We start from the raw sequence: 26296 nt of genomic DNA, 5'->3' as shown, positions 1-26296 counted from the left end.
AGGAAACTATAAAAATATCTGTCCATTTGGCAACAATAAATAAATGAATGGATATCAAATAAACAAATTCATGTTTTTCATTTGTGAACATTGTTCTAATTTTCACATTTGAAAAGGAAAGGGTAAGGTACAGCTAACTGCTATCTGTGCAAACCGTATGGTAACATTAGGCTACCAGACAGGGGCAGTCGACCCGGGGTATTTTGTGTATCTCACATTTTTTTTTGTTCCAACTGGTAATTTTATTGCTGCTATTGGATCAATTGAAAAAGGAACATGTTTTCCCACTCGACATTATAAAAGAAGTAGTGAGACAGTCGTAAATCGCGGGCTGTTATCCCAGTGGACGCAACGAATCCAATAGGAGGCACTGGCGCAATGCTACCCAGCAATAGCTCAGTAATGGCGCCTGCTTACTTCCGGTAGTTTCGCCGGATTCGTGTATACGTTGTGCTCAACCACACACACTAGGACAGGAGATGCTGGGGCTGTTTGTGCTCAACCACACACACAAGGATAGGAGATGCTCAGGCTGTTATATACGTTGTGCTCAAACACACACACGAGGACAGGAGATGCTGGAGCTGTTATATACGTTGTGCTCAACCACACACACGAGGACAGGAGATGCTGAGGCTGTTGGAGACGTTGTGCTCAACCAGTCCCCCTCCTGAGGTTCCACAACCACATCCCGATTCTCAACAAGTCAAAGAGCGCTGTATTTCAGACTGTATTCGAAGAGCGCTGTATTTCAGACTGTATTCAAAGAGCGCTGTATTTCAGACTGTATTCGAAGACCGCTGGATTTCAGACTGCATTCAAAGAGCGCTGTATTTCAGACCTCAGTTGACTTTTCTTGGTTTTCCTCCTTCAATAGTCCCTACAGCATGTCTAATCACCATCGGGGGGCAAGGAACTGCGAAAGCAGCTACTGAGCACAGCACTTCCGATGTCTAATAACACCTTGAGTCCCTGAAATGTGTTTTGAAATGTGATTATAAGGTCGTGTTGGTCGTGGCTGTAATTTGTGTTGGGTGACTCAGTCTAATGGAGGTTAACCCCTTGCATGCGTCCTGGCATTCTAATCTTGTTGAGTCGGGTAACAAAGCCAATGTGTGGAGTGCCTTTGACACTGTACTGGCTCCCATGCAAGAGACACATGCAGCACTCCTTTAGAGTTTCCCCAAAAGCATTTCCCTTCTTCCGGCCAAGCCTTGCTGTAAGGCAATGCTGTTCATCCACTCCTTGTCTGACTGCCTGTGAGGCTCTCGTTAATCAAGGCAGCATGTGTGTGTGAGAGAGACTTCTGTGGAGGTGATTTACCCGGCCCTCGTAGAGGCTCTGATCAGCAGCACTGAAAAGGCAGCACTCTGACTGTGTCTGACGGAGCGACTTCATTAACCTTGAGCTCCCTGGTGGGGGGGGGGGAATGGGGAGAGAGAATGAGGGACAGTGAGTGTGTGTGAGAGAGAGACATAAGTAAGATAGATAGGTACAGTATATAGAGAGAGATCAACAGATATATTGGTAGATATAAGTCTGGACAAATAGAAAGGGAAAAATAGAGACAGAGTGAGAGAGAGTGAGAGTGAGAGTGAGAGAGAGAGTGTGAGAGAGAGTGAGAGTGAGAGTGTGAGAGAGAGTGAGAGAGAGAGAGAGAGAGAGAAAGGGAGTTGTTGGTAGGGGAGAACGATTTTGGAAAAAAATCTAATTGCGATTTTTCTCACCAATATTGCGATTGCGATGCGATATGCGATTATTTTTAAGCTCTTTATCTTCTGTCTTATTCAACAAAGACAAGCAATATATTATTCTATAGTATGACCAACACAAAATTAGATAAGTTAAACATAAACTGTTCTTTCCTGGAGCCCAGGCCTATGTTATGATGGCATTAGGTCATTGAATAAGATTGATGAATGAAATATTTTTTATTTAACTACTTTAATCACATTAGTAGACCTATATTTGTTGAACTTCCAGCCTTGTAAACATTTAATGATTCTGATTCGTTTCTATTTCATGTAGATATGACCTTCTTTCGTTAGTTAACAAATAGGTCTACATGTAGTGGCACTGACACGGCTTCTCCTTGTCCTGTGCTCTCCATACACACACACACACACACACACACACACACACACACACACACAGACCCGCTCCTCTCCTCTGTAGGCTACTTGCACGTGAATTGGAACAAACTACTGTAGATTGTTGTAGCGCAAATAAATGTGGCCGAATGACCGTTCGGCTCGGTGTTAACTAAAGGTTAGCATCATCAACACCGCAGCGCAATACGCATGCATGCAAATTACTAGTTTGTTCATATCACAACAAAGCCAATCGCGGAGACAAAACTCTTTAAACAGGCAAAGCTATCAGCAGTTAGCAGCATGTATGTAGCCTAGAGCCTTAGCTGGTAAGCTAATGTTAGAACAGCTGGGTTTTTGGTGGTTAGCTGTGTCAACTACTTGCGGATAACATTATGCATCAATTCATTACCTGTGAGATGAAATGTTTGTGCCGCCAACCCCCTTGGATATCGCAAATGCCCCCACTGTCACTGTACTCCAGTAAACAAAGTCCCCAGTGCAGTCTAAACAGTCGTGGAGTTTTAATCGTCAGCTGGACAAGTGAACGAAGTTACCAGCCAGAGTAGCAGCACAGGGGAATTATGAACTAGAACCAGGGACATGGTAGGTTCGAGCAAAAGGTAATGAAGAGGTTTATTTTTAACCAAAGTAGCTCTACTGATCAGACCTTTCTTGACACTGTTAGCTGGTCCTCTTGTTTACGTTTTTTGCTTCTTCAGTGGTCGGTGAGAAGAGTCGGTGGCGCGTCGGCAAGCGCAAGTATAAATGCGTTTTGGTGACGTCACAAATTACAAATCGCAGCCTTTGCGGTTTGAAAATCGTGTTTCATCATATCGCGATATTATCGCAAATGCAATAAATCGTTCAGCCCTAGTTGTTGGGTTGCCTTGAGGTCCCTGGGCTGCCTTGAGAGATTCATGAACGGACAGATGGATATAGATAGATATAGAGATAGTGACATCGAGGGAGACGTACTGTAGGAGTTGACCAGGGTCAGGAGCTGGCCTGCAGTGACCCTCTCTGGGTGATGAAAGTGGGAGTAACATCTTCCCAGAGGGCCATCTCAAAGGCTCTGCTCTGAGCACGACTCTTGGCTACTTCCTGTGCCTGTGCCTGTGTCTGTTTATGCGTGCTGCCTTTGACCTCACGAAAGCCGGCGGATGGAAAGTCTGCCTCTGTGCCAAGGATGACTGCATCGAGCCTCCCAGCGCTGCGCCGCCCGTGCAGTCTCCGCCCCCCCGCTCCTTCAGCTTTACGCAGCTCAGTGTGTTTGTGGCTCCCATACACCCTTGGCCTTGTCCACGCTTACTTCTGGTCGACTGAAAGGAAGCGGTCAGATGTGTTTTGCACAGCGGTGGTGTGCAGTAAGGTCAGCGGGCTTGAAGAGGAACTCCAATTATGTCCCCACTTTGCTTTCTGAAGCCCTGGCGAGCTGTGCAACTCCCGGTGAAAGGACTATTGCATGCGAGTTGACCCTGAGAGAAGACGACAGGAACGTCTGATTACACTGGGAGAGAGAGGGGTATGCCTTCTCCACATTGCATCCAGCCCCTGTTCCTCTCCTCTTGTGTCCTGAGAACTGGAACTGCGCCCATGTTGACAGAACAAACACGTTTTTAAAGAGAGCCCCTGTCGTCGTTAAAATGATAGCTTGCCCTGCATGCGGGCTTCCAAAACGCCTTCGGCTGACAGGGAAGGACGGGCCGAGTGACAGAACTCACATTAAAGTGCAGGTGACATTGGGAGAACATGGAGAAAAAGCCGGCTGGTAGACGGCATCCATCAACTTTTACTTTTAAGGACGAAGAGCTCCCCTCTCGACATAGAGTGAGAGTAAACGCACGCACACACACACACTGACGTCAGAGCATTGTTTGCCCCATTTCCAAGAGGCGTGCGACCTTCAGTTCGTCCGCATACTTTGGTTGAATCTAATCTGTCCTCCCTCGTGGCTCATGAGGTATGACGTCGTCTCAGAGAGAGAAAGCGGAAAAAAACCTTCTGTTTTCAGCAAACACCCTGCTGCGCTATGCAACGGCAGGGACCTGCAATTTAAAACAATTCATAAAGCAGGAAGCTTTGTTTACCGCAAGCGGGCTCGCCTGCGCCAGCCACGTTTCCCCCCTGTGTGTGTTGACTCCGACTGTAAACAGAGCAGAGGGCCTGGAGGAAGACCCACACCTAGCTGCTTGGTGTTTAAGCAACACAGCACATCACCACAACATGAAACATTTATTCAGCGGAAACAAGCGCCTCAGTTGTGTTTATCCGGTCACCAAACTAACGTCAATACCCCCCCCCCTCCCCCGCCCCCCAATCTGCCCATAAAGGTCCACTTTAGGAAGGAGTCACCATGACTAAAAATGACGCACGTGGCGAACATGTCACCTCCTTAAGCATGAGACATTTTTACAATATAAGTGCCAGAGTGTGTGTGTGTGTGTGTGTGGGGGGGGGGGGGCAGACATCAGAGAGCCATCCACCAGGTCCTGGACGAGGCTCAGGCGGACTCTTTCCATTAAGGGGCATCCATCTTCGGGCCTTTACTGGCCACCATAAAGCTCATGAAGAGGAGCATCAAAGGAGCACATCTTGTGTGATGTGTATCTGCGTTGATGCCCTTTTGTGTGTTCTTTAAGCCGAGCCTAGAGCTCATTTCCCCCCACTTAACGTTTTTTTTTCTTTTTTCCCCCGCTCAGACAAAAAAAAGGCCTCTTTATAACGCAGTGAGGCATAAAGACTGATTGATGATAATCACAATAATGGCGAGACCCTGAGGGGATTGATATGCAAAAGGAAAGGTTTGCATATGATATGCAGTCACATTCTTATGGCAGACAGCACAGCCTTTCTATTCTATTAAGTTACCGACTTCATTTGTCTGCAGCAGGAGGGACATGAAGCTCAACTTCCTTTCTAACATGCTTCCAGCACCAAGTTTTCAATGCACACATTGCAGGTCCAGTCCAGTCCAGTCCATTCTAATCCCATATACCTTTTGTCAAATTCTTCAAACCGCTCTTCTTCACAGTCCTCGAGCAGTGCGTTCAGTGTGTCTGAACACAGTCCCAGCTCTATGAATGGGAAACAAATGGAAGTGGTTCCTACTGATCCATACGCAATACCAGCCCACCAATATGGAGCGTCGGGAGAATGGAAGGGAGAGTTGTGATTTGATTGGCTAAAGAGCACAAATATCAACAACATTTCTTAAATTTGAAAGTGAATAGTAGGATGTACCTTTAAGCTTTAAGGGAGTATATCTGAAGGCTTCAGTCAGGACAGTGTTTTCTATGCTTTAAGGGAGTGTATCTGAAGACTTGAGTCAGGACTAGGGATCGACCGATATATCGGCCGGCCGATATATCGGGCCGATATTTGCGTTTTTTACGTGTATCGGCATCGGCCGATAAGCGGCTGCGTTCGCCGATAGTTTTTGTGTGTGCGTCTGGTCTGTCTCACTTAGTGGGACACACGCATCACAGCGATATGAGAGTGCTGCGCTACCTGAAGGAGAGATTTTAAAACTGAGAGATATGTTTTTATACCTTTTGACGTTGATGCCGTTTAGAACAGAAACATTTGACACCACGTTATTTTCCTCTGCTGATTTATGTTCTGTGGTTGACAAATCTGGCAGCTTTTTTTAGAAAAATATAGACATAGAAAAATTGAAACCATGCAGTCTTAAATTACAAATCAAGCCCTTTATTTCAAAAGCTAATTTTCAGGCTTATTGTTTTCTTAAATTATTTAAATATGTTGACAAAGGACATTTTGTGATGACCTGAATTATGTCTTATAATATGTCAGCAAGCAATGCATCATCAAGGCTGTGTTGTAAGATGTTGATGAAAGCATTTTGCACAGTTAACCATATTCAGTGCACCCATCCATAAGTTCAATGTTCATTTTTTAAATTGAGACTTATAACATTTGTTATGATCATTTGTGTAATTATGAGTCATTAGTATGATGTAAATTGAGGGAGCAAAATAAAAGCAGTATCGGCTCCAAATATCGGCTCAAGAAAATCTGCAGCCTGTATCGGTCATCGGCTTAGGCTGGTGGAAAAAAAATTGTATCGGTATCGGCACTAAAAAATCCATATCGGTCGATCCCTAGTCAGGACAGTGTTTTCTATGCTTTAAAAGGTCAGAGTGTGTACTGTCCAGTTGCTTTTGTTGGGCTACGTCCCAAACTCTTGGGAGGACATTGCTCTGTTCTGCCTGCGATTCCTTTTACTTGAAGGTTCACATATTCTCATCATATAAAATACTGATGCTTATTGATTAATTAAGTTAATTAATACTAGGGTTGCAAAATTCCGGGAATTTTCAAAGTTGGAAACTTTCCATGGGAATTAACGGGAATAAACTGGGATTTTTTAATATGGCAAGTTAGTCTATAACAGGGAACTTAAATGTAGTGGACAAAACCCCATCTTGCAGCATAATATTAGTTAAAACAACCTGATTTAATGAAATTTCAGTCAAATTTCTACCCTGCACATACGTCAATCCCACGCACACAGCAATCAGCATAGGCTACTAGACGTAAAGGAAACCTATGGTGCGTTCATGTGCATTGGGAAAATAAATTCCCAGTGAAAATGTCATCTCATGTGGGAATAACTGGTGTGAAACTGGGGGAAGTTTGCAAACAGAGTTGCCATGTTATGGGCTTGTCGTCACTTTTGTCCTCATTCAAATGGGTGTACGTCATTTTGCATAAACTGTAATGGGACGATTAATCTGTCTCATTAAGCTTGACAATTTATATATAACTTACATAATCTATAAGGTTTGGTTGGGGTCGTATGTTGTGTCATTATATTTTAATTTGTTTTACCATTTTCTGGGATTCTAACTGAACAAACTGATAGTCAGTCAATGTTCCAACCAAGTGGATTTTGTTGTTGAGGCATGGTGCATCTTGGGCAGTTCAGTGGTTTCAGTGTTGCTAGCTTAGCACGCTAGTAAACCATAGGCAGAGAGTGGGATTCCCGCTAGCATGGTAGCTAGCTTTATTATGCTAAGCTAAGCGAAAATACGAACAAACAAATCATATTGCGTATTACGAAACAAAATGTTAATAAACAGTAGGAATTACCAAAAATTCCCAGTTAATTCCAGTAAATTCCCATTAATTCCCATAATTTCCTTTAATTCCATGAAAATTTCCAATTTGGAATATTTCCAAAATTCCCCAGCTTAACATCCCATGGAAAGTTTCCGGTAAATTTCTGGAAATTTACCGGAAATTTTCCGCCCCTTTGCAACCCTAATTAATACTGATGCTTATTGATTAATTAGGTCTCCAAAAATATGACCTAAAATAGCAAAACAAATTATACAGGGTTATTTACTATTGCTCAAAAAAATATTTTGATGTCTTTGTTACTGTACTTGTGCCTTCCATGCTAGCTTTGGATTAAGAGTTGCTTCAAAGACTTGGGAAGTTCATGTTTGTAGATCTGAAGTTCAAAAACATAGTGGTGTATGTATACTAGTCTTCCTCCTGCCACAAAATGCTGAGGCCCATCAGTCGTGTTGTTAACTATGCTGAGTAAATGGAACATCTGTCAACTCCATTCTGCTCCACTCCAGTTAATCCTGAGGTCTGCAAGAATTTTAGATGATGCTACACAATGGTAAACCTCATAATACAGTGTATCTTATGGACTGGTGATATTTGCAGTTTGTGGTGAGCTGTTCTGCATGTCACTCTCACACTTTCTGTTAATAATAATATCACTTGGCCATCCTCATCTACAGCATCCAGTAATCTGTTTTGCAGAAGTAAAACATCTCGGATACACATAGCTTGTGAGATAAAGATGATCGTGTGTGTGTGTGTGTGTGTGTGTATTACATCTGTAAGGTAAAGTCTTTCCCTGCTGTCTAATTCTACTGACATGACTGCATTCAAACAATCCACACTGGGTTGTCTACAGAGAGCCAGTCTATGACTTTGCTGCTGAAGGGTAAACGGTTAAGGGGGACTGTGGCACACACATACACACACACACACACACACACACACACACACACACACACACACACACACACACACACACACACACACACACAGAATCAGAGTGAAATATGAGGCCTGGAGGCAACACAAACCGAGAGTGCAGACGCAGCAGCAGCAGCAACATGGAAAGTTTCCTAGAATGATGGCTCGAGCAGAGACCAGGAGTAAACACTGCTTAGGAACACGAGCGCTACAAGAGCCTCACTCACACACACTCACACACACACACACACACACACACACAACTTAGACAGAACACAGTGCTGAAACAATTTCCTCCAGAGGCTAACAAAATTTCACACTGCTACATACAACACCGATTTAAAAGTCAAACCCCAGACCTGTGACGACAACGACAAACAAGGATGTCAACACCTGAGCTTTAACAGGTGCACAAAAACACAGTCATTAACACAATGAAAACATTCAGCTCTATTCTGTGTGTGTGTGTGTGTGTTACGCACAAGTGGAGCATGGTGTCAAGTTCTTGGGAAGTTAAGTGACCCAGGCAAGGGTCCAGTAGCCCGCTAGGCCATTCTCACCTCGCCATCCACGCAGTGTGTTGGTCCAGCAAGCACTTCATGCCAAAACATTACTCAGGGGTGCAGTTGGGATGCTAAAAGGCTGCTATACAATTTTAATAACAGACTGCTAAGCCAAATTGTGATGTTCCACAGGGTGAATGAACTCTGGGTAATTTTCACTTGGCTTGGTCTCTCTCTCTCTCTCTCTCTCTCTCTCATACACACCCCCCCCCCCCCCCCCCCCCACACACACACACAGACAAACACACACACAGAGACACAGACACAGTTCTTGCAGATGTGGACAGTGTGTGTGTCTTGTTGATGAACAGCGTAAGGTCAGGTAGTCACTGCCAAAAGACTTGGACTGCAGTATAAGCAACAGCTGGCCACGGGCTCTGACGCAAATCAGCAGTGCCGGCATCCCAAGGAATGGAATTCTCTCTAACGCCAATCACATCCTTTAAGCCTCTTAGCAAAATATAAACCCCCTCGTCCAAAGCTGAAAGAAAACACACAACGGTCTCGGAAAAGATGGAGAAAAAAAAATACAGGAAACAACATACATTAAGCCTGTGGTCTGAACTTTCCCTGGTGTAACACCTGAAAGTCTTGGCTACCTGGCTAGAACAGTCCTGGAAAATTACAGTTCCGCCCTGATCGACAAACCCTTCAGAGCCCCTCCAAAGCCTGCTGAAAAGAAAAACGACATCCCATTGACTGCTGGAAGAACTTCAAGAATGATGGCGTCATCCTCTGCAGTGGAGAGGAAGCTGGGGGGACATGTGTGTGGAGAGAGAGAGAGAGAGACAGGAAGAGAGAGAGAGAGAGAGAGAGAGAGAGAGAGAGAGAGAGAGGGGGAGAGAGAGAGGGAGAGGGGGAGAGAGAGAGGGAGAGAGACAGGAAGAGAGAGAGGGGGAGAGAGAGAGGGAGAGAGAGAGAGAGAGTGAGAGAGACAGGAAGAGAGAGAGAGGGAGAGAGAGGGAGAGAGGGAGGGGGAGAGAGGGAAAGAGAGAGAGAGAGGGAGAGACAGGAAGAGAGAGAGAGAGAGAGAGGGAGAGCGCAGCTCTGCTTAATTAGGAACCCAAGCATTCCTTTTCCTCGAGGTCACTGGAGCTGGGCCCCGGCTCTTCCATCTCGGTCCTATTATCAGCTCTGGTCTGCCATCGCCCCCCCCCCCCCCCCCCCCCCCCACTTCCTCTGCGTCACACAACTCTGCAGCAACATCACTCTTGGCACACTGACCACACCGTGCTTGCCGGGGGGATGTTTAAGGAGGGGGAACAGGTTATCTGCTTCTGATTAAAGGAAGAGGAACTGATCTGTTTTTAATCTCAAGAGGGCAAACACACCAATTTTAACTGAAGGAAAGGGGAACAAGTGCTCTGTTTCTGACTGCAGAATGTGGAGAACCGTTCTCTAGATATAACCGTATGAGGGGGAACCGATTCTCTGCTTATGAATAATGAGGGGACCGTGTGAACAACTGACCACAGGCCATCAGACACACCCCTGTATTCCAACTACATACTGCTGGACCAGCTGGTCAGCACAGCAAACACGTACAAAGAGCTGATGTTCTGAAATGGACACTTGGCGTTGTGCTGAGCCAGCCAGTGGGCCGTCTTTGGGCTGTTGCGTAAGAGGAGATAAAATAGTGCACAGCCTAAACAAAGGTGCCGGTAAAGGCGCTGAGAAACCGCTGACGGTGGTCTGACACTGGCCAACATAGTAATGAAAACGAAAAAAAAAGAGAGGCCATCAAATTACAGGAGAGCATACAGAAATGACACACACACACACACACTCACACACACGGAGACACACACACACGGAGACACACACACACGGAGACACACACACACACAGAGACTCTCTCTCTCTCACACACACACACACACACTCTCACACACACACACACACACACACACACACACACACACACACACACACACACACACACACACACACACACACAGACACACACAGCTGTGTGTAGGGATGGAAAGAGTAGAAGCTGGACAAAGGCCAGATGTGATCATAATTAAAGCCCCACGCTGTCTAATCCCGGGCCTGAGTAGGAGGCTGCATGTGGCCCAGATGACAAGGGACCAGCTGACATCTGCAGAGAAGAGGAGAGAAGACCACAAGACTCCATCTGACCACAAGAGAGCAGTAAGAACGTGAAGTCAGTTCATGGACTCTACACGGTGTGGCGCAATACAGTGCGAGATAGACTTATCTATTCTAATCTATACACTGTATTAATGAATGAATCAATCAATCAATCGATCGATCAATAGACTAATATTACCCAATGAGGTAAAGAGTGAAAGCGTACAGTCAGAGACCTTTGTGACTTTTGAGACTCTCTTCACAAAAAGCTACTATCTTCACTAAAGTTGCAAATGTGTTCAAGGCAACTTCAAAGACAACTCAATGTCATACTTTCCTCCATTTCACACAAACTGTCCCTCCACAGCTGAGCTTATGAAAAACATTCATCTATACTGAGCACACACAGAGACACCTAGTCTTCCTGCACAGTCACGAGTCTATAGTGTTACTATCAAAATACCAGGGACCAATACACAGTGTGTATCTATCTTTCTCTCTCTCTCTCACACACACACACACACACACACACACACACACACACACAGAGTCAGTGATAATCATGTCTAAAACAATTCTGAGATTCCAATTCCAAGAGCTGAACTGCTGGCTGTGTGGAGATTTTCAGCTGGGAGACACAATGAGAGCTGTGTTGCTGCACTCGACTCCACCGACGCTGCTGCCTGTGACCACCAATTAAAAAAGATTTCAGGGTGAGCGAGCGTGAGCGAGAGCCGCCATGCTGAAGTGAGCGTGACTTTAATTTGCGCTAAGAGCATCCCTCCTTGTAAAATAAAGGAGAATGAGAGCCCTGTTAAAGAAGGACCTCCATCTGAACATCTGCCTGTGTTTGTGTTTCCGAGGCTATAAAATCCCACTGAGAGGGCCTGGCTGGCGGGGCCGACTCTACGCAGGGTATGTGGGGGCGTGGAGGCGTGGAGGATGAGGGGGGGGGTCACTCGCTCAGTGTCACACTTCATGCGATGCTTGGCAGGATGGGACGCCCCTGTGGCCAAACTGAGGTTACTTATGAGCCCTGCTTACTCATCATTTAAGCACATGGCTTCACTTTAACACACACACACACACACAAACATACAGAAGCCTGACATAAACAAAGGACAGACACACACACATAATATGTAGCCTACAGTGTATAAACACTCTGACATACAAAAACAGACACACCCAGCCGCCCACACTAACCCCGAGCTGAAACCCTGAGCTCTGTGGGTGAGAGGGTGGGTGCGTGGAGGGCATAGGCCGTGCCGAGCTCTGTAGCACCGAGCACAGGCAGCCCGTGGAGCTCTGGAAGCAGCAGTCGTCAGCAGTGCTGGTGACATTACCCCCGCCTGTCGGTATATACAGTATGCTGCTATAAACCCCCGCGCCTCCATGACAACCGTAATCCTCTGGCCGCTCCTGCTGCACTCTCTCTCAGCACTCTAGGAGAGACGGCGGACACCATAAACTAGGAAACCTGAACCCGCCCAAAGGATTAGCTGTCAACAGAGCATAGCCTATGTCTGCAAGTGGCCACTCGCTCGCTCACTCACTCACTCACTCACTCCTTCACTCACTCCTTCACTCCCTCACTCACTCACTCACTCATTGTCTGTTGCTCACTCACTCACTCTGTCTGTTGCTCACTCACTCACTCACTCACTCACTCTGTCTGTTGCTCACTCACTCGCTCACTCGCTCACTCGCTCACTCGCTCACTCACTCACTCACTCACTCACTCACTCACTCACTCACTCACTCACTCACTCACTCACTCACTCCTTCACTCCCTCACTCACTCATTGTCTGTTGCTCACTCACTCGCTCACTCACTCTGTCTGTTGCTCACTCACTCGCTCACTCACTCACTCACTCACTCACTCACTCACTCACTCCTTCACTCCCTCACTCACTCATTGTCTGTTGCTCACTCACTCGCTCACTCACTCTGTCTGTTGCTCACTCACTCACTCACTCACTCTGTCTGTTGCTCACTCACTCGCTCGCTCACTCACTCACTCACTCACTCACTCACTCACTCACTCACTCACTCCTTCACTCCCTCACTCACTCATTGTCTGTTGCTCACTCACTCGCTCACTCACTCTGTCTGTTGCTCACTCACTCACTCACTCACTCACTCACTCTGTCTGTTGCTCACTCACTCGCTCGCTCACTCACTCACTCACTCACTCACTCACTCACTCACTCACTCACTCACTCTGTCTGTTGCTCACTCACTCACTCACTCACTCTGTCTGTTGCTCACTCACTCGCTCACTCGCTCACTCACTCACTCACTCACTCACTCACTCACTCACTCTGTCTGTTGCTCACTCACTCACTCTGTCTGTTGCTCACTCACTCACTCACTCACTCTGTCTGTTGCTCACTCACTCACTCACTCACTCACTCACTCACTCTGTCTGTTGCTCACTCACTCACTCTGTCTGTTGCTCACTCACTCACTCGCTCACTCACTGTCTGTCTGTTGCTCGCTCACCCACTCACTCATTCGCTCGCTCGCTCGCTCACTCACTCACTCACTCACTCACTCACTCACTCACTCACTCACTCACTCACTCACTCACTCACTCTGTCTGTAGCTCACTCACTCACTCTGTCTGTTACTCACTCATTCGCTCGCTCACTCACTCACTCACTCACTCACTCACTCACTCACTCACTCACTCACTCACTCACTCACTCACTCACTCACTCACTCACTCACTCTGTCTGTAGCTCACTCACTCACTCTGTCTGTTGCTCACTCACTCACTCGCTCACTCACTGTCTGTTGCTCGCTCGCTCACTCACTGTCTGTTGCTCGCTCACCCACTCACTCACTCACTCACTCACTCACTCGCTAGCCATGGTGGTGCGCTGCTGACTAGCGTTCACCACATACCCCATGGCCTCCGTGTTTGTTTTACTGCGACACACAAGTGGAGCTGCAGAACAAACACCTCCCACCAGTGACATTCACCACTTCAAAATGATTTACTCATCGCAACAATGACGAGTGTGTGCTTGTGAGTTTTGGCAGAGAGAGAGACGTGTGGTCTGGACAACCAAGGCCAGAGACAACGAGCCGCTGGTGAGCTGCGATTCCCATTTCAAGCAGCTTGTGACGAACTGAACACAAGCCCCACGACCAGATGATGCCCGCTGCAGCCCCCCGGCACGGACGCCACTTGCAATTAGCCAGGCTCTGGACAATTAGTCTGTCGGTCAGTCCGTCTGTCTGTCAATCACACAAACACAGCCCCGGTCAAATCCAATTTCCTCTCCAGTCAGCGCCGTCGCACGCTACCTATGCTACCTTCTCGAAAATAGTTCCGTCCCCATGGCAACAAAGGACTAATTAAAGACTTGCGTCGTGTGAGTTGAGTTTGCTTTCAGCCGTTCCCCCCTGATGGTGGCTTCTATTTGCTTTATTGTCTTGCCTGACGATGAGACATGCAAGCATCATCAGTTCCCTTTCAGGACATTGTGAGGGACAATGGCTCACGCAAACGGCTGAGGTTCCGAGACGCCGCGCGCTTACACTCGTCCCTTGTTAGCCTAGCTAAAAAAAGGGACAAAAACAACGGGAGCAAAATCAAACATAAACTGGCACATAGGCTCTGGCATGGCTCAAGGGGGAAAAGAAGTGTCACCACTCCCCCCCCCCGCATCTGAGGACGTGATCCACTCTGGATCACGCATGCTGGCTTCTCTACAAACAGTTTGTACAGTGCGAAGGGAAACAAACAAACAAACATAAAAAAACAGTGTCTTGTCAGTTGCAATGCCAGCTGTGTGCAGCAGCTCACACACATGACTGCCTCCCTCCCTTAACTCCTCATGTACTTCATCAAGGGACATAATGTGACAAATCGAGTGTAAAGCAGCAAATTAAAAAAAAGTGACATTTTCATTCAATTATTCCTCAGAGGTGATTCTGAGTCAGCACTCTGGTAATTTGTTTAAGGTCCGAAATGCGGTCCGAGGCTACGCAAACGCCGCCCCGAAAGAGTAAAAAGAACCAGAGTACAAAAAGTGCAAAAAGATTACCTCATTAGCCCACCCTCGCTGTAGTTTTCCATTAATGGTGATACAGTGCTTTCGCAAAGGGGGTCACAACAGTGTATCAGACTACAGATTACACAACAAGCAACTCAACCCAACCCCCACCCCCAATCAATTCCTTGCTATTCTGAATAAATAAATAAAAGCCAGCCTGCACCCTCTGAGTCAATAGCGCTTGCGGCGCAGTTTTTTCCCCTTCCCACATCACTAAATCATAGCCTGCGGCTGAGTAAGCACGCAGTGGGCAAAAAAATGCTCTTTCAGATCCTCCTTATTCAGAAAAGGTTAAGCCTGAAGGTTTAAGGTTTCTGGAGAAAGCATAACTAAAGATAGCTTGAGGGCTACTCATCAGATAAGGAGCATATCTGTTTTGCATGTATGGACTGCTGCTAACTGTCTTTCTTAGCCAGTTTCAATTTCCCTGTCAGCTTAACTAATTGGACCATGGCTTTTAAATTGAGATTGTCTCCTGCAAAGTGGCTGAGAGACAAGATGATGATAACGGCTGCGGCAATTATGAGCCAAGCTTTGGACAGTGGGCTAGTTTCAATTTACATCAGCTCATACATCCTGCATCAAGAGCAATGACAATACGCTCTTTTTTGTTACGTTCAGTGCTACTACACAGGAAAATGTCCTGCTATGCTATGTCAGATCAAGATGATTTTCTTTAAATGGGATGAAAAATACACCAAAAACAATCCTTTACTAATGTCAAAAAACACACCAGTGGTGGTGCGCACAGCATAGCTGAGAGGCCTTTGGATTTGACAAGATGAGACAAAATGGCTCTACTCTTGTATTGTGTAGTATTGTATTACGATTGAATTGCACTAATTTATGTAATTGCCCCATTACAGGTTTACTTTCAATGGACAGCTTGTTCACAGTTTATCGTAATATGAAGGGAAAGCGCACTTGATGTGAGTTTTCAACATAGAGTAATTGGTGGAGACACTGTCATTTCTCCAACATATTCGAGTGTTCAATCAACTTAAAGCTACTACGGGTAGACTTCTGTAGCCCAATGTAGCTCAATGGGAGTACAGCCCATTAGCTGTGGCTACTCCAGTTCGGTAGCACCGATTTTGATCGTTATTTTTTCCTATCGACAGTACTCTGCGACTTCTAGTGATCAAGATCCATGTAAAAATCAACTGGATTTCTCCTTTAAGTTCCTCAATTTTGTGTGTTGTTACAGCACCATCAAATTTCAGTCTTTACAAGTGTGATCTTCCACTGCCTAGGCCTAACTACATTATAGCTATAATTGAAACTAGCTTTTTCTGTTACATATTTCTCCTTCTTTTAAAAATATATGGCAGCTGAAATGTTCACAATGTAGAACCATGGCCCATAATAATATAAAATGCTGTTTTGAGTGTCCAATATAAGTATTTTAATTCAAGTCACTGAGACAAAATCTCAGAGCATTAAAACCAGATTATAAGGCCCAACTATAAAACGACAATAACCGTACCCAGCGCAGGCATCCTCCTCAGCCCCTTACGCAACCGACCTCGCGCAGAGAACCCAGAGTGTGCTCATGATCCATATTTGACTCTGTGGGCGTCTATTTGAAATGGATGAACGTTCCCCCCCGCGGGCCCGCGTGCGCTTAGACATCAAAGCATCAGGGAGGAGGGAGAGGATGGGCAGGCAGGGAGGCAGCAGCTCGTCTTCCCGAACGTTCCCCCTGCCTCCATATACGGCTGGTAACTCGTCACAAAAAACAGCATCAAACGGCATTAAATCAAAACAGCAGTCGTGATCATCATCATCATCACCACCATCCAACAGAGTGAGACATCAGCGGGGTGATGAGATTCGGCGCTCGAGATTGTTTCTATACGTCTGTCTTTCCACGTGCAGTGGTTAGGGGTGGAATGGACTGGAGCCGGTTGCCTCAGCAACAGCTGTCTCTGGCGATGAGAAACGGCCGAGACAGTGTGAGGCGCACAGATGTTTGGGGTCTGGCCTGGGCACCCCTGTGGTTACCCCTCCAGCGCTGGGCCTCAGAACATGTGTAATTGCCTCTGACACAAATGTAATATTCAACGAGACACAGCAGGGGCCAATCAGGTGTGGAGTGTTTGTGCGTGTGTGTGTTCGTGTGCATGCTTGAAAGACAGAGGGAGGGAGAAAGAAAGAAAGAAAGAAAGAAAGAAAGAAAGAAAGAAAGAAAGAGAGAGAGAGAGAGAGAGAGAGAGAGAATCAGAAGTTTACTCTAGGCGCACTGTGGTCAAACTGTTTACTTTGTCTTAAATGCCATTGAGTTGTGTAGCTAATTAAAAACTGCTTAACATGGAAGTGTAAACACTGCAGATGTCTATAATAGCTTTTCACATTGATATTCTTATTGTATTGATAGGCATTCTTACTGGGGTTTTTTTCCGTATTTCTGAGCTGCTTGTATGCTTTGCAGCTAGAAGCCCCAGGGCTATGGAATCATGTGGTTTCTTACTTGTCGCTTGACTCGTGTACACTACCATAGTCATGCTCTTCCTCCCTCCCTTCGCCATAGACACACACACATGCATACACACACACCCACATACCCACCCAAACACACACACAATATTAAAAGGATTGTAGGGGGGTCCGCAACAGGAGCTGGAGAGGAGGGGCCAACCAATTTCCTCCAGAGGGGTACCCTCCCCGAAAGGTTAAGCCAGGGGCTAACAGCCTCTGGTGTAGCTGATGAAATCACTGCCTGTTTTTTTCTTTATCTGAACTACAAAACCCAGTGTACACCTCCAAGAGATCCACGGCACGCATATGATGTCTCATTCGGCCTTTTCCACATCCTCTTTCTGCCTTCATTCAAACCACTGGAGGATGATTACAGTAAGCAGAACAAGCTTTGTACTAATTGACAGAAGGGCCAAGATTTACCAGGGCAACCAAACAACATTGTCGCCATCATTGAGATGTTCATTGCACTGGTAATGGCTTTGTAATGGTCCTGGAGTCAATTGTTTGCTCTGTTAAAAGGGTTTGTCCAGATAAGGCCCCTGGTTCTTCCCATGAGAAGGTCAAGAAGGGGACCAAGACATGGCTGCATTAGATGAAACAGGTCCTCATCGTGACCACTAAACACTCTGCCCGTTCTTCAGTTGAAGGGCTAAAATACCCCAGAAGGGCCTGGCAGTGCCCCCTCACAATATGCCCTCTGTGCCTCCGTCTGATCCAGGCTTTTGAGGCTTGAGAACCGCTATTCGGGCATGGGTCCACTAGATCCCAAGAACAAGGAACTCACTATTCCACTGGTCAAGTCTTCCAAATATAAACTCCACAGGGTCCACATGGAGACGGTTTCAGAGGCAGATGGCTTCACCACACGTCAGGATATCCCCCCCGAGGCATGCGCTTAATGGCTCTTGTGATTGTATTGATTTCAGACTGTGCTTTGATGATAGTATATTGCCAACTTCATCTGCCATTTCACTCGACCCAACTGCGACTAGCAAAATAGGTGAACGCAAGACAGACAGGTGAAAAGAGAGGTGATTGCGGGGGCTGTAAGGAGACAGATTGAGAAGGAGAGTAAAATAAGAAAGGAGGATAGAAGGGGGTGGTGCCTTCGAGTGTCTCTTCAAGTCAGCGCTCGCAGGCAAACCAGGCAGCTGCTGCATATTAGCTCATCACTCTGGTACTGTGATCTGGCTGGCGTTTGGCAGGGATGGAAAAGCCCACCGTAATTACAGTCACAGTAGGCAAGGCAACGTTCGAGGAATACGAGCGCTAATCCCAAACTGTGTCATATCAAGTAGCTCGCAGGCCTGTGCCGCTGAATAACAATGCAGCAGGGCCTGCAACACATGATTTCATACATCATTAGGCTCATGTTCAATGCCACTGCGGCTTCGTCATTCCGATACAGGGTCTTGCAATATGCATGCAGTGAAGAAATGCATTTGGCTTTGCAGACCAACAATAGCAAGACCCAAACTTACAACATTCAAGGACCTTATTAAACAGTACAAAGGGACTAAGCTTAGCTCGTAGGAATTCATGGCATGGTGGATTGCCCAATTAGATAAGCCCCTGCGTCATGGAGACCAAGAAAAGAGTAGAAATCGCCTGAAATGTCGTTCCCAAGCCAGTCACAGCTTGTGTGCTTTAAGCAGTCCACCGAGGAATACAAACTGCAGTGACCTCAGGGTTCATTGGGTTCGATGTGGAGAACAAACAGCACTGGTCTGAATCGACCAGTCTCTGAGGCAAACCCAGTGAGCAGCAGGCCGCTCTCCCTCTCCGTCCCCCTCCATTCCGCTTCTCTCGCCTTTCCGCGTTCTGTTTTTATCAGAGTCAGAGTACGCCATGCGGCTGATTTCTCTCTGTTCTAACCTTTATATGTCAAAGGATTAAATATATCCACACCAAACACACGGCCACACGCAGCCACTAAAGCGCCTTCACAGAGGCCACTAAACTAGAGCCAAACAGAGAGCCATTGACTGACACTCTGTAACTGATAGCCTAATATTTGAACCAGAGACTCTGTGCAATCAGGATTGCATAACCTCTACAGCTGGCTGGCCCTGCCTGATAGGAAGACATGCGCTCACCACTCGGCAAAGCAACCCCTTTCTTGACGGAAACAAAACAGAGGGAAATTGGCTAGCATTAGCACATGATTAGCTGCTAAGCTCTGCTCTATTAGGTGCCTCAAAGGAGCAGAGCATTCGTGCCATCGGCAAATACCGTTTGACCCCTTCTCAAGGTTTCTCACTGTGAGGAATTAGGACTGTCTAATGGACTAATACGGTCCAATATGTGTTGGCTTTTACATTTTTATATGTAGCAGCACTCCATATAGTAATACGCAGTATGTCTACACTGAGCCCCCCGGTGCGGTTTCCTTCAATGCGGCTTTCATAAATGTCACTGCCCCGTGGGTTAATGGTGTTGTGTACTCAGCTTTTCATTACTTTGCTTATATGCTACCAGCAAGTACTTTTGTCACTTTTGATAGGCCAGGCTGTCACCTCCATTTCAGCTTTCAGACTGCATGCTTCTATACTCCGAACAAGATTTAGTGTAATAAGAAATCAGTGCTCCCCAAGCAGCCGCTGAGCAGGAAAGGTTGACCTCCCTCTGAGACGGGTAAAGACTGCCGGGTCCATCAAACCTTGTGGGCAGCGCGAGCATTAGTGGCCAGCAAATGGCCCCCGACGGGTGGCACTGAGAGCCTATAAAGGAAATGAGAGGAGGTCCACGTCCATGGCGTAATGGCCTCTTTGCGGCCTGGGTCGGGCACCGCCAATCATCCCAAATGGCATCCTGATTGGATCAACAGCATTGTTGCCAGGGTGTCTTCCAGGGTTGTTGTGTAGTTCTCCCGGCTACATGATCCCAGTTCCATGGGCCCTGCTAATTGGTTACACAGTTGGTAACACACACACACAACACTAATCCTGGAGACCACTGCATCGCTCCTCCAGGAGTCAAGGAGAGAAATGACATCTGCATCTCCCAGGAGGTGCTGCTGGACAAAACAGACGCTGTCATGGCTGATTGATATCACACACACACACACACACACACACACACACACACACACACACACACACACACACACACACACACACACACACACACACACACACACACACACACACACACACACACACACACACACACACACACACACACACACACACACACACACACACACACACACACACACACATCTTTCTAACAAGCACCCCTTATGTCCAGGCTTATGTCCACATGGTTGAAATTCCACCAGGTCTGCGACGGTGCTGCCCAAGAGCTTCATGTGCCCGTGTGCATATTACTGACTGCCAATGATCGCTTGGTGGCGAGAATATATATATTTAAACCTAAGCTGTCATGGTAACAAGAAGAACTTCTAACCATGGGCGCGCAGTCTATTAGACGGTTGGATATGTGTATGAATATGTGTGTGTGTGTGTGTGTGTGTGTGGGGGCGGGGGGGGTTCTGCTTGAACAGCGCAGTCTTTACTTCGCAGTCGAAAAGGGGTAGTTAGCTCCACAAAGCTGGAGGAGTTTGCGAACGGAAAAGGTCACAGCAAGTTGTGGATTTTAATGAGCATGTTGATAACTGAGTGTGGGAGACGCTTCCCCAGAGGGCTCCACTCCACTGTAGGGGTCCATGCTCACAGATGGTGTACAGTGAGCAGGAGCAGCAGGTTACACTTAACACTAGGCGTACGTGTGTGTGTGTGTCCAGTGCACTAAATACAGCCAATAAATACTCCCACTTATTTATTTGGCATAAACAACGTCCATTACAGATTTTCGGTGTCTGTTAAAGCCCCTGCTGGACACTGATCTCAAATGCCAAGGCCGGACTGCCAGCTTGGTGCCAGCTAAGGGCAGTGCCCAAAACAAAGCATTAATCAGGGAGAGTGGCGACGGCTGCGGCGGTGGCGGTGGCTGACCCCCCAGGGGGTGGTGGTGGTGGTCATGGCTGGCGGGGTGTATTTGGAAATCACAGCTTCCACTGCTAATAAAAGAGCTGTTGATTAAGTGGCCGTGCCCGACAGATGGGGCTGACTGGAAGCACCTCGCCACCGTCGTTGGCCGAGCTCGCCGCGACACTTCATCAGAGACGGCTCGCACCAGAGCACACACACGCACGCACACACGCACGCACGCACACACACAAATGCCTTTCACTGCAGGCAAGTGGTACACTGACTGGAAGGTTTCAGGTACCTGCAAAAAAAAGCTTTTTTTTAATGAAACATTGTTGCCACTTATTGCAAATACTGGTGAAAAAACAGTATCTGCAATACGTGACTTTCTCTTGGTGAGAACTGTACTGCTAAAGACACACTGTGCTTTTACCTCACTGATGGCATGTCTCAGTTCCTTAAATAAATCAAAGGTGGCAGGAAAACCCAGCGCCGTGCATAATGAAAACAGGCAGACGTTTGCACAATGCATGCAAAAGATAAAGCACACACAATCTGACAAGCCTTGGAGCCATATCCTAGTTGCAGTGCAGTAGACTCACATATGCAGGCTAGTGTTGCCTGCTCCACACATACAGGGGTGCGGATAATGGGGGGTGATTCATATTTACACTGCTGCAGCACATGAACTCTTCCCCCTGCATTAGCAGTCAGGAGTCAGGAGAGTTGCAATTCAGAGTTGCCCGCAGCAGCAATAAGAAATATATAAATAGAAAGCTACACCTCTTAGGCCCCCCCTTTCACCTAACCACCCACCCACCCAATACAGATGGATTAGACAGGGAGCTTACTTATGTCAAAAAATTGGGTGAGCGAAGTGGAATCTATTCTAGCAATTAATACCATTTGCGTCAGGCATTTGGGATTATATGCTCTTGCGTCGAGCAGTTCCTTAATCCTCAATTTCTGCGGTAATAGAAAGCACAAGGGAAGGTGAACTCATCTGGTGAGGGTTTTTCTTTTTTCTCGCAAGAGAGAGCTTATGGAAAGAAACAGACCCAGAGGAGAGGAGAGAGGAAGAAACCAGGGAGAACTGAAATAAGCAATCGTACGTCATACTGATAGAGAGCGATGGCAGTGAGTCTGTCGAGCCGCTCTTCCTCCCAAGCCCAACGCTGGCCAACGGATATGAGTCAAAGTAAAAATGATTGCAGTGCTTGTGCCGGAGTCATGAGCCATTGCCAACTCTGGTCACGAGCATGAGCACGCCTGCTCAGGCAGCAGTTAATCACAGAGAGCCTCGGCGGCAAAAAAAAATCACCGGAGTGTAAAAGGGCTGTGAATCAGCGGCAGGGCATTGTGCAATGAGTAGGATGGCTTCAGCAGACCAACCAGTGGATCTGTCTCGTTTTGGAAGTGACTGACGACAGTAAGACGATCATCCTGGCCTTACGAATATGGGGTGAGAGTGATGCAGCCACCTTTGGCTTCATTCTTTCTTCTTTTGAGCTAGCTGGCACAGGAAATAGCCACAATGACATAAAGGCGGTGCTTCCTCTAACACTTTCTTTTCAGCGAGAAAGAAACTTAATCAATAGTGGAAAAAAAAACACATAGCTGAACACAGACAATAGAATATCCCAGGCATGAATGAGTAATGAGTCCAAAGCGGGCGGTGAGCGGCCTGTACCTCCAGACAAGGTTACAGTCCCCTGCTGAGGCACAACACAGATGTCCAATGGACAATGCCAAAGAACACTCTCTGGAGGAAAGCACGAAAAAAAAATAAATAAATAAATAAAACCAGACACGATACCATCCACTGTGACAAGCTGACATTATAGCCTACATTCCACTGTGGTTGAGCCACAACAGCAAAATGCTCAGATTTTGGTTTACTCCAAAATACCTAACTGGACAGTTCCTGAATTCTCAGTGCAGCCATATGACATGGCCTAAAGAGGCCTTAAAAGGCCTAATAAGGCCTAAAACGGAGAAACTTCTGTATTTGCTGTGGTGCACAGACAGGCTTGGCAGACGCTTGAGCTGTGGACGTCAGTCCCCCCCTTTGCCATCCATACACCCACCCACCCGCCCGCTAACCCAGATCAGTCAGTCCCCGGAACTGTGACAGCGAGTGTCTGCTTGTGGTGTCAAAGCCTCTGGCTCTCTACCAGATCAATGTGCACAGTCATGATAAAGGCCAGTCCTTCAGAACGGCTCTAGAACAGTGGCAAGGGTTCATTGTAGATGCAAGCAAAGGCTCGCGAAAGAGTTAAAAACCTATAAACAAAATCTGCTGGACTGCTGTGTATCATTTTGGAGGCGTGTCTGGAGTTTTACTAAAATAATCTCAATCTCTTGGGTGGCTTTTTAACTGACACTTAAAATTCACACAAATAAAATAAAGTTGGCGAAGAGTGTATTATCAATGTCAATGTATTGGGTGAAGTTACCCATAATGTTACTTTTTCAACTGAGTGTTACTTTGTGAACTTCATGTTTCCTTCATTTTAAAGATACAACTCATGTTTACATTTGACTAATATAACATAGCCACAGTGTGTGTGTGTGTGTGTGTGTGTGTGTGTGTCTGAGGCTCGATAATGCAAAATGTACACACTCACACCGACAGCCTATCGTCACTAGGTGCAATTATTGCTGTAATGATTTCCCTAGTGACAAGTAATAATCCTTTAATGTAGGCTATGGCTCGTAAACACGGACCACTTCGGCTGAAACGGTGAATGAACTCCCCCACCGTGGGCTCGTTTCTCGAGAGCATCGGATCTTTGATAACACCGTGTGCGTAATGGGCGGACTGTATGCGACCACAGGACTCGTGTGATGATAGCCTAATGTAGCTGTATTTAAAAAATAAAATAATCTGGAATGCCGTGAACGATTAGCCTACAGTATTAAAATAATCTCATACAATTAATTCATTGTTATATCTTTGTGCATATCCGTGTGGCAGTAACGTAGGCTATATTCTGTCAAGTCAGTCCAGACCAGCACACAAAGTTTCTATCATGTTTTGACTCACATACAGCAGGCGTAACAAAATGTCAGTGTCCAAGGTTGAACAACTGTTTTCCTTCCAAGTTGTACTTCTTTCGTTAAAAAGTCTGGTAAAAAGGAGAACATTCCAGAGACTTACCTCCTCTACGGTGAGTGGCATGCATATCCTGTACTCCTTCAGCAACATCGCTGTTGGTGGCTAAACGCGCAATGGGTTGTTCTGGTACTCTGATCGAATCTTCCTCCCGGAGTTACCTCCAGTTGTCAAAGCTAGCTCAACTCTGATTTTGCTGGGCTAAGCATGCAAATAGTCCTGCGCGGGGGCTGTGTACCAAAGCGGAAATAAGCAAATGTCTGTTGTAGACCGTCTTCTTCTTGCTCCCTTGCAATAACCGTATCTTCTGAAACCGAACTGTAGCTGCAATTATGTATAGCGACCTGCCCCCTCTAATAGACGGGACAGGACGAAAAAGTCACGGTCAAAATACACATAAAAACGATATCTAGGACATCACGAGACAATAACAGCAAAAGAGAACCAGCTTGGTAGATGATGCTTGACGAAAAAGGACGAATGGTGGTTTCCGAGAAGGCTACTCTGAGGTTGAGTTACATCTGCTGAAACATCACACTACAGTGGCAACCGAAGAGTCATCTTTTGAGCGAGACAAAATACAGAGCCACTCGCGGTTCGACACGAGTTTGGCGATGTTCGACCTCCTTCCTCGCATGTGCTTCTGTCACGTAGTGGTCGGTCCTCGGATAGGTGCAGAGAAAAAAACTTAACCGACCCTCACAGCCATTCGCCAAGCTGTCAGTTCATTCCTGACGGAAAGCGACGACGTGCTGTTTTGTTGAACCCTCGGAAGCATGCTCCTTACCCACGCGGACAGGAAATACAGTACAGAATGTGCGCGCACTTTACAAGCAGTTCTGCTATTCAAGTGATACATTCCAGTAACGTCAGGCATAATAGACAGTGCTCATCTCTGGACTAATTGGACAACAGGATTCAGTTAGAATGCACTCAGGGCAATCACTTTGAAAAGATGGAATAAAAGAAAAATAAGTTCAAATATGCATGGTTTACATATGTGTAAATTAACAGTACATTGTAGGCATAGCCTACTTATAGATTAATAGATTGGTCGATTAATTAGGTTGTAGTAGAAAATTCAAGTCCACTAAAGAAAAGTTTGGCCCAGACCAGCCCGTAGGACGTTTGTTATACCAGGGATGTAGGCTACTGCACCTGCCATGGTTTCTTCCCAAGACATCGTTACAATTCTAATGCAACTGACCTGTCATACCCAAATGGAAATTATTCATAAACTAGGCAAGACATAGCCTACTCTGTCTTGCCTAGGTTACAACTGTCAGACTCCTGATACGATCCTGAATAGATTTCAGTCATTTATTCACACATGTTCTGCCCATTAATATAGGAATGAATTCAAATAATGTAATTTCAATGTGTATCCGAAGAGGTCCTTATTTTGGACTCTATAAGCTATTGGGCAGGATGAGGATAGTTATCCTGCGGTGTAGGTAAAGACAACAGTGACATCTGGTGGTATTTTAGATTAATACATGTATATCTCACTTTTGAAAATAGTTTTTGTTCGACCTTTTAATAGACTTAAAATGCTATTTTGAAATTTTATTTGAAATGAAGCCTATAGGCTGTTTATTTAACAGTGTAAACATAACATTATGTGACTTGTTGTGAATAAGGTGCCACTGCACTGCACTTTCAAAGAAGTTGAGCATAAATGGGTAGTTTATGTTTAGTGTAAGCGCTTGCGATTTTCTGCATGTCTGTGCACATCCAAATATAGGCTATGATTATATTAGACAAGGATAACTGTATGTTATTATGTTATGACTATACTGGTGTTTTTTAAAAGGTGTGTCTTGTGCAAACAAAAGGTGTTTTTTAACTTCTTTTTCCAACTTGACGGTTGGAAAAAGAAGTTAAAAAAACACCTTTTGTTTGCACAAGACACTTTCATCACAAAATATT

At 46.1% G+C, this 26296-nt stretch overlaps 1 protein-coding gene across 1 annotated transcript in view; it reads right to left on the bottom strand.

Annotated features, from left to right (window-relative positions):
* The window catches only part of LOC143133020 (cytoplasmic phosphatidylinositol transfer protein 1-like), an 81390-nt gene extending 56214 nt beyond the window's left edge, over positions 1–25176 (bottom strand). Inside the window, exon 1 of the mRNA XM_076292832.1 lies at positions 24413–25176. Coding sequence (XP_076148947.1) covers positions 24413–24460 — 48 coding nt within the window. The 5' untranslated portion in view covers positions 24461–25176. The remainder of the gene's footprint in view (positions 1–24412) is intronic.
* Positions 25177–26296: the final 1120 nt, after the last annotated feature.

The sequence above is a fragment of the Alosa pseudoharengus genome, unplaced genomic scaffold (assembly GCF_046254945.1).
Source record: "Alosa pseudoharengus isolate Yale_2024_CS ecotype anadromous, Long Island Sound unplaced genomic scaffold, YU_APseudo_1.1 YU_APseudo_1.1_scf_1, whole genome shotgun sequence".
Lineage (NCBI taxonomy): Eukaryota > Metazoa > Chordata > Actinopteri > Clupeiformes > Clupeidae > Alosa > Alosa pseudoharengus.
Note: the sequence above shows the minus strand (reverse complement) of the source record. Positions and strands in the feature narration are given on the sequence as shown.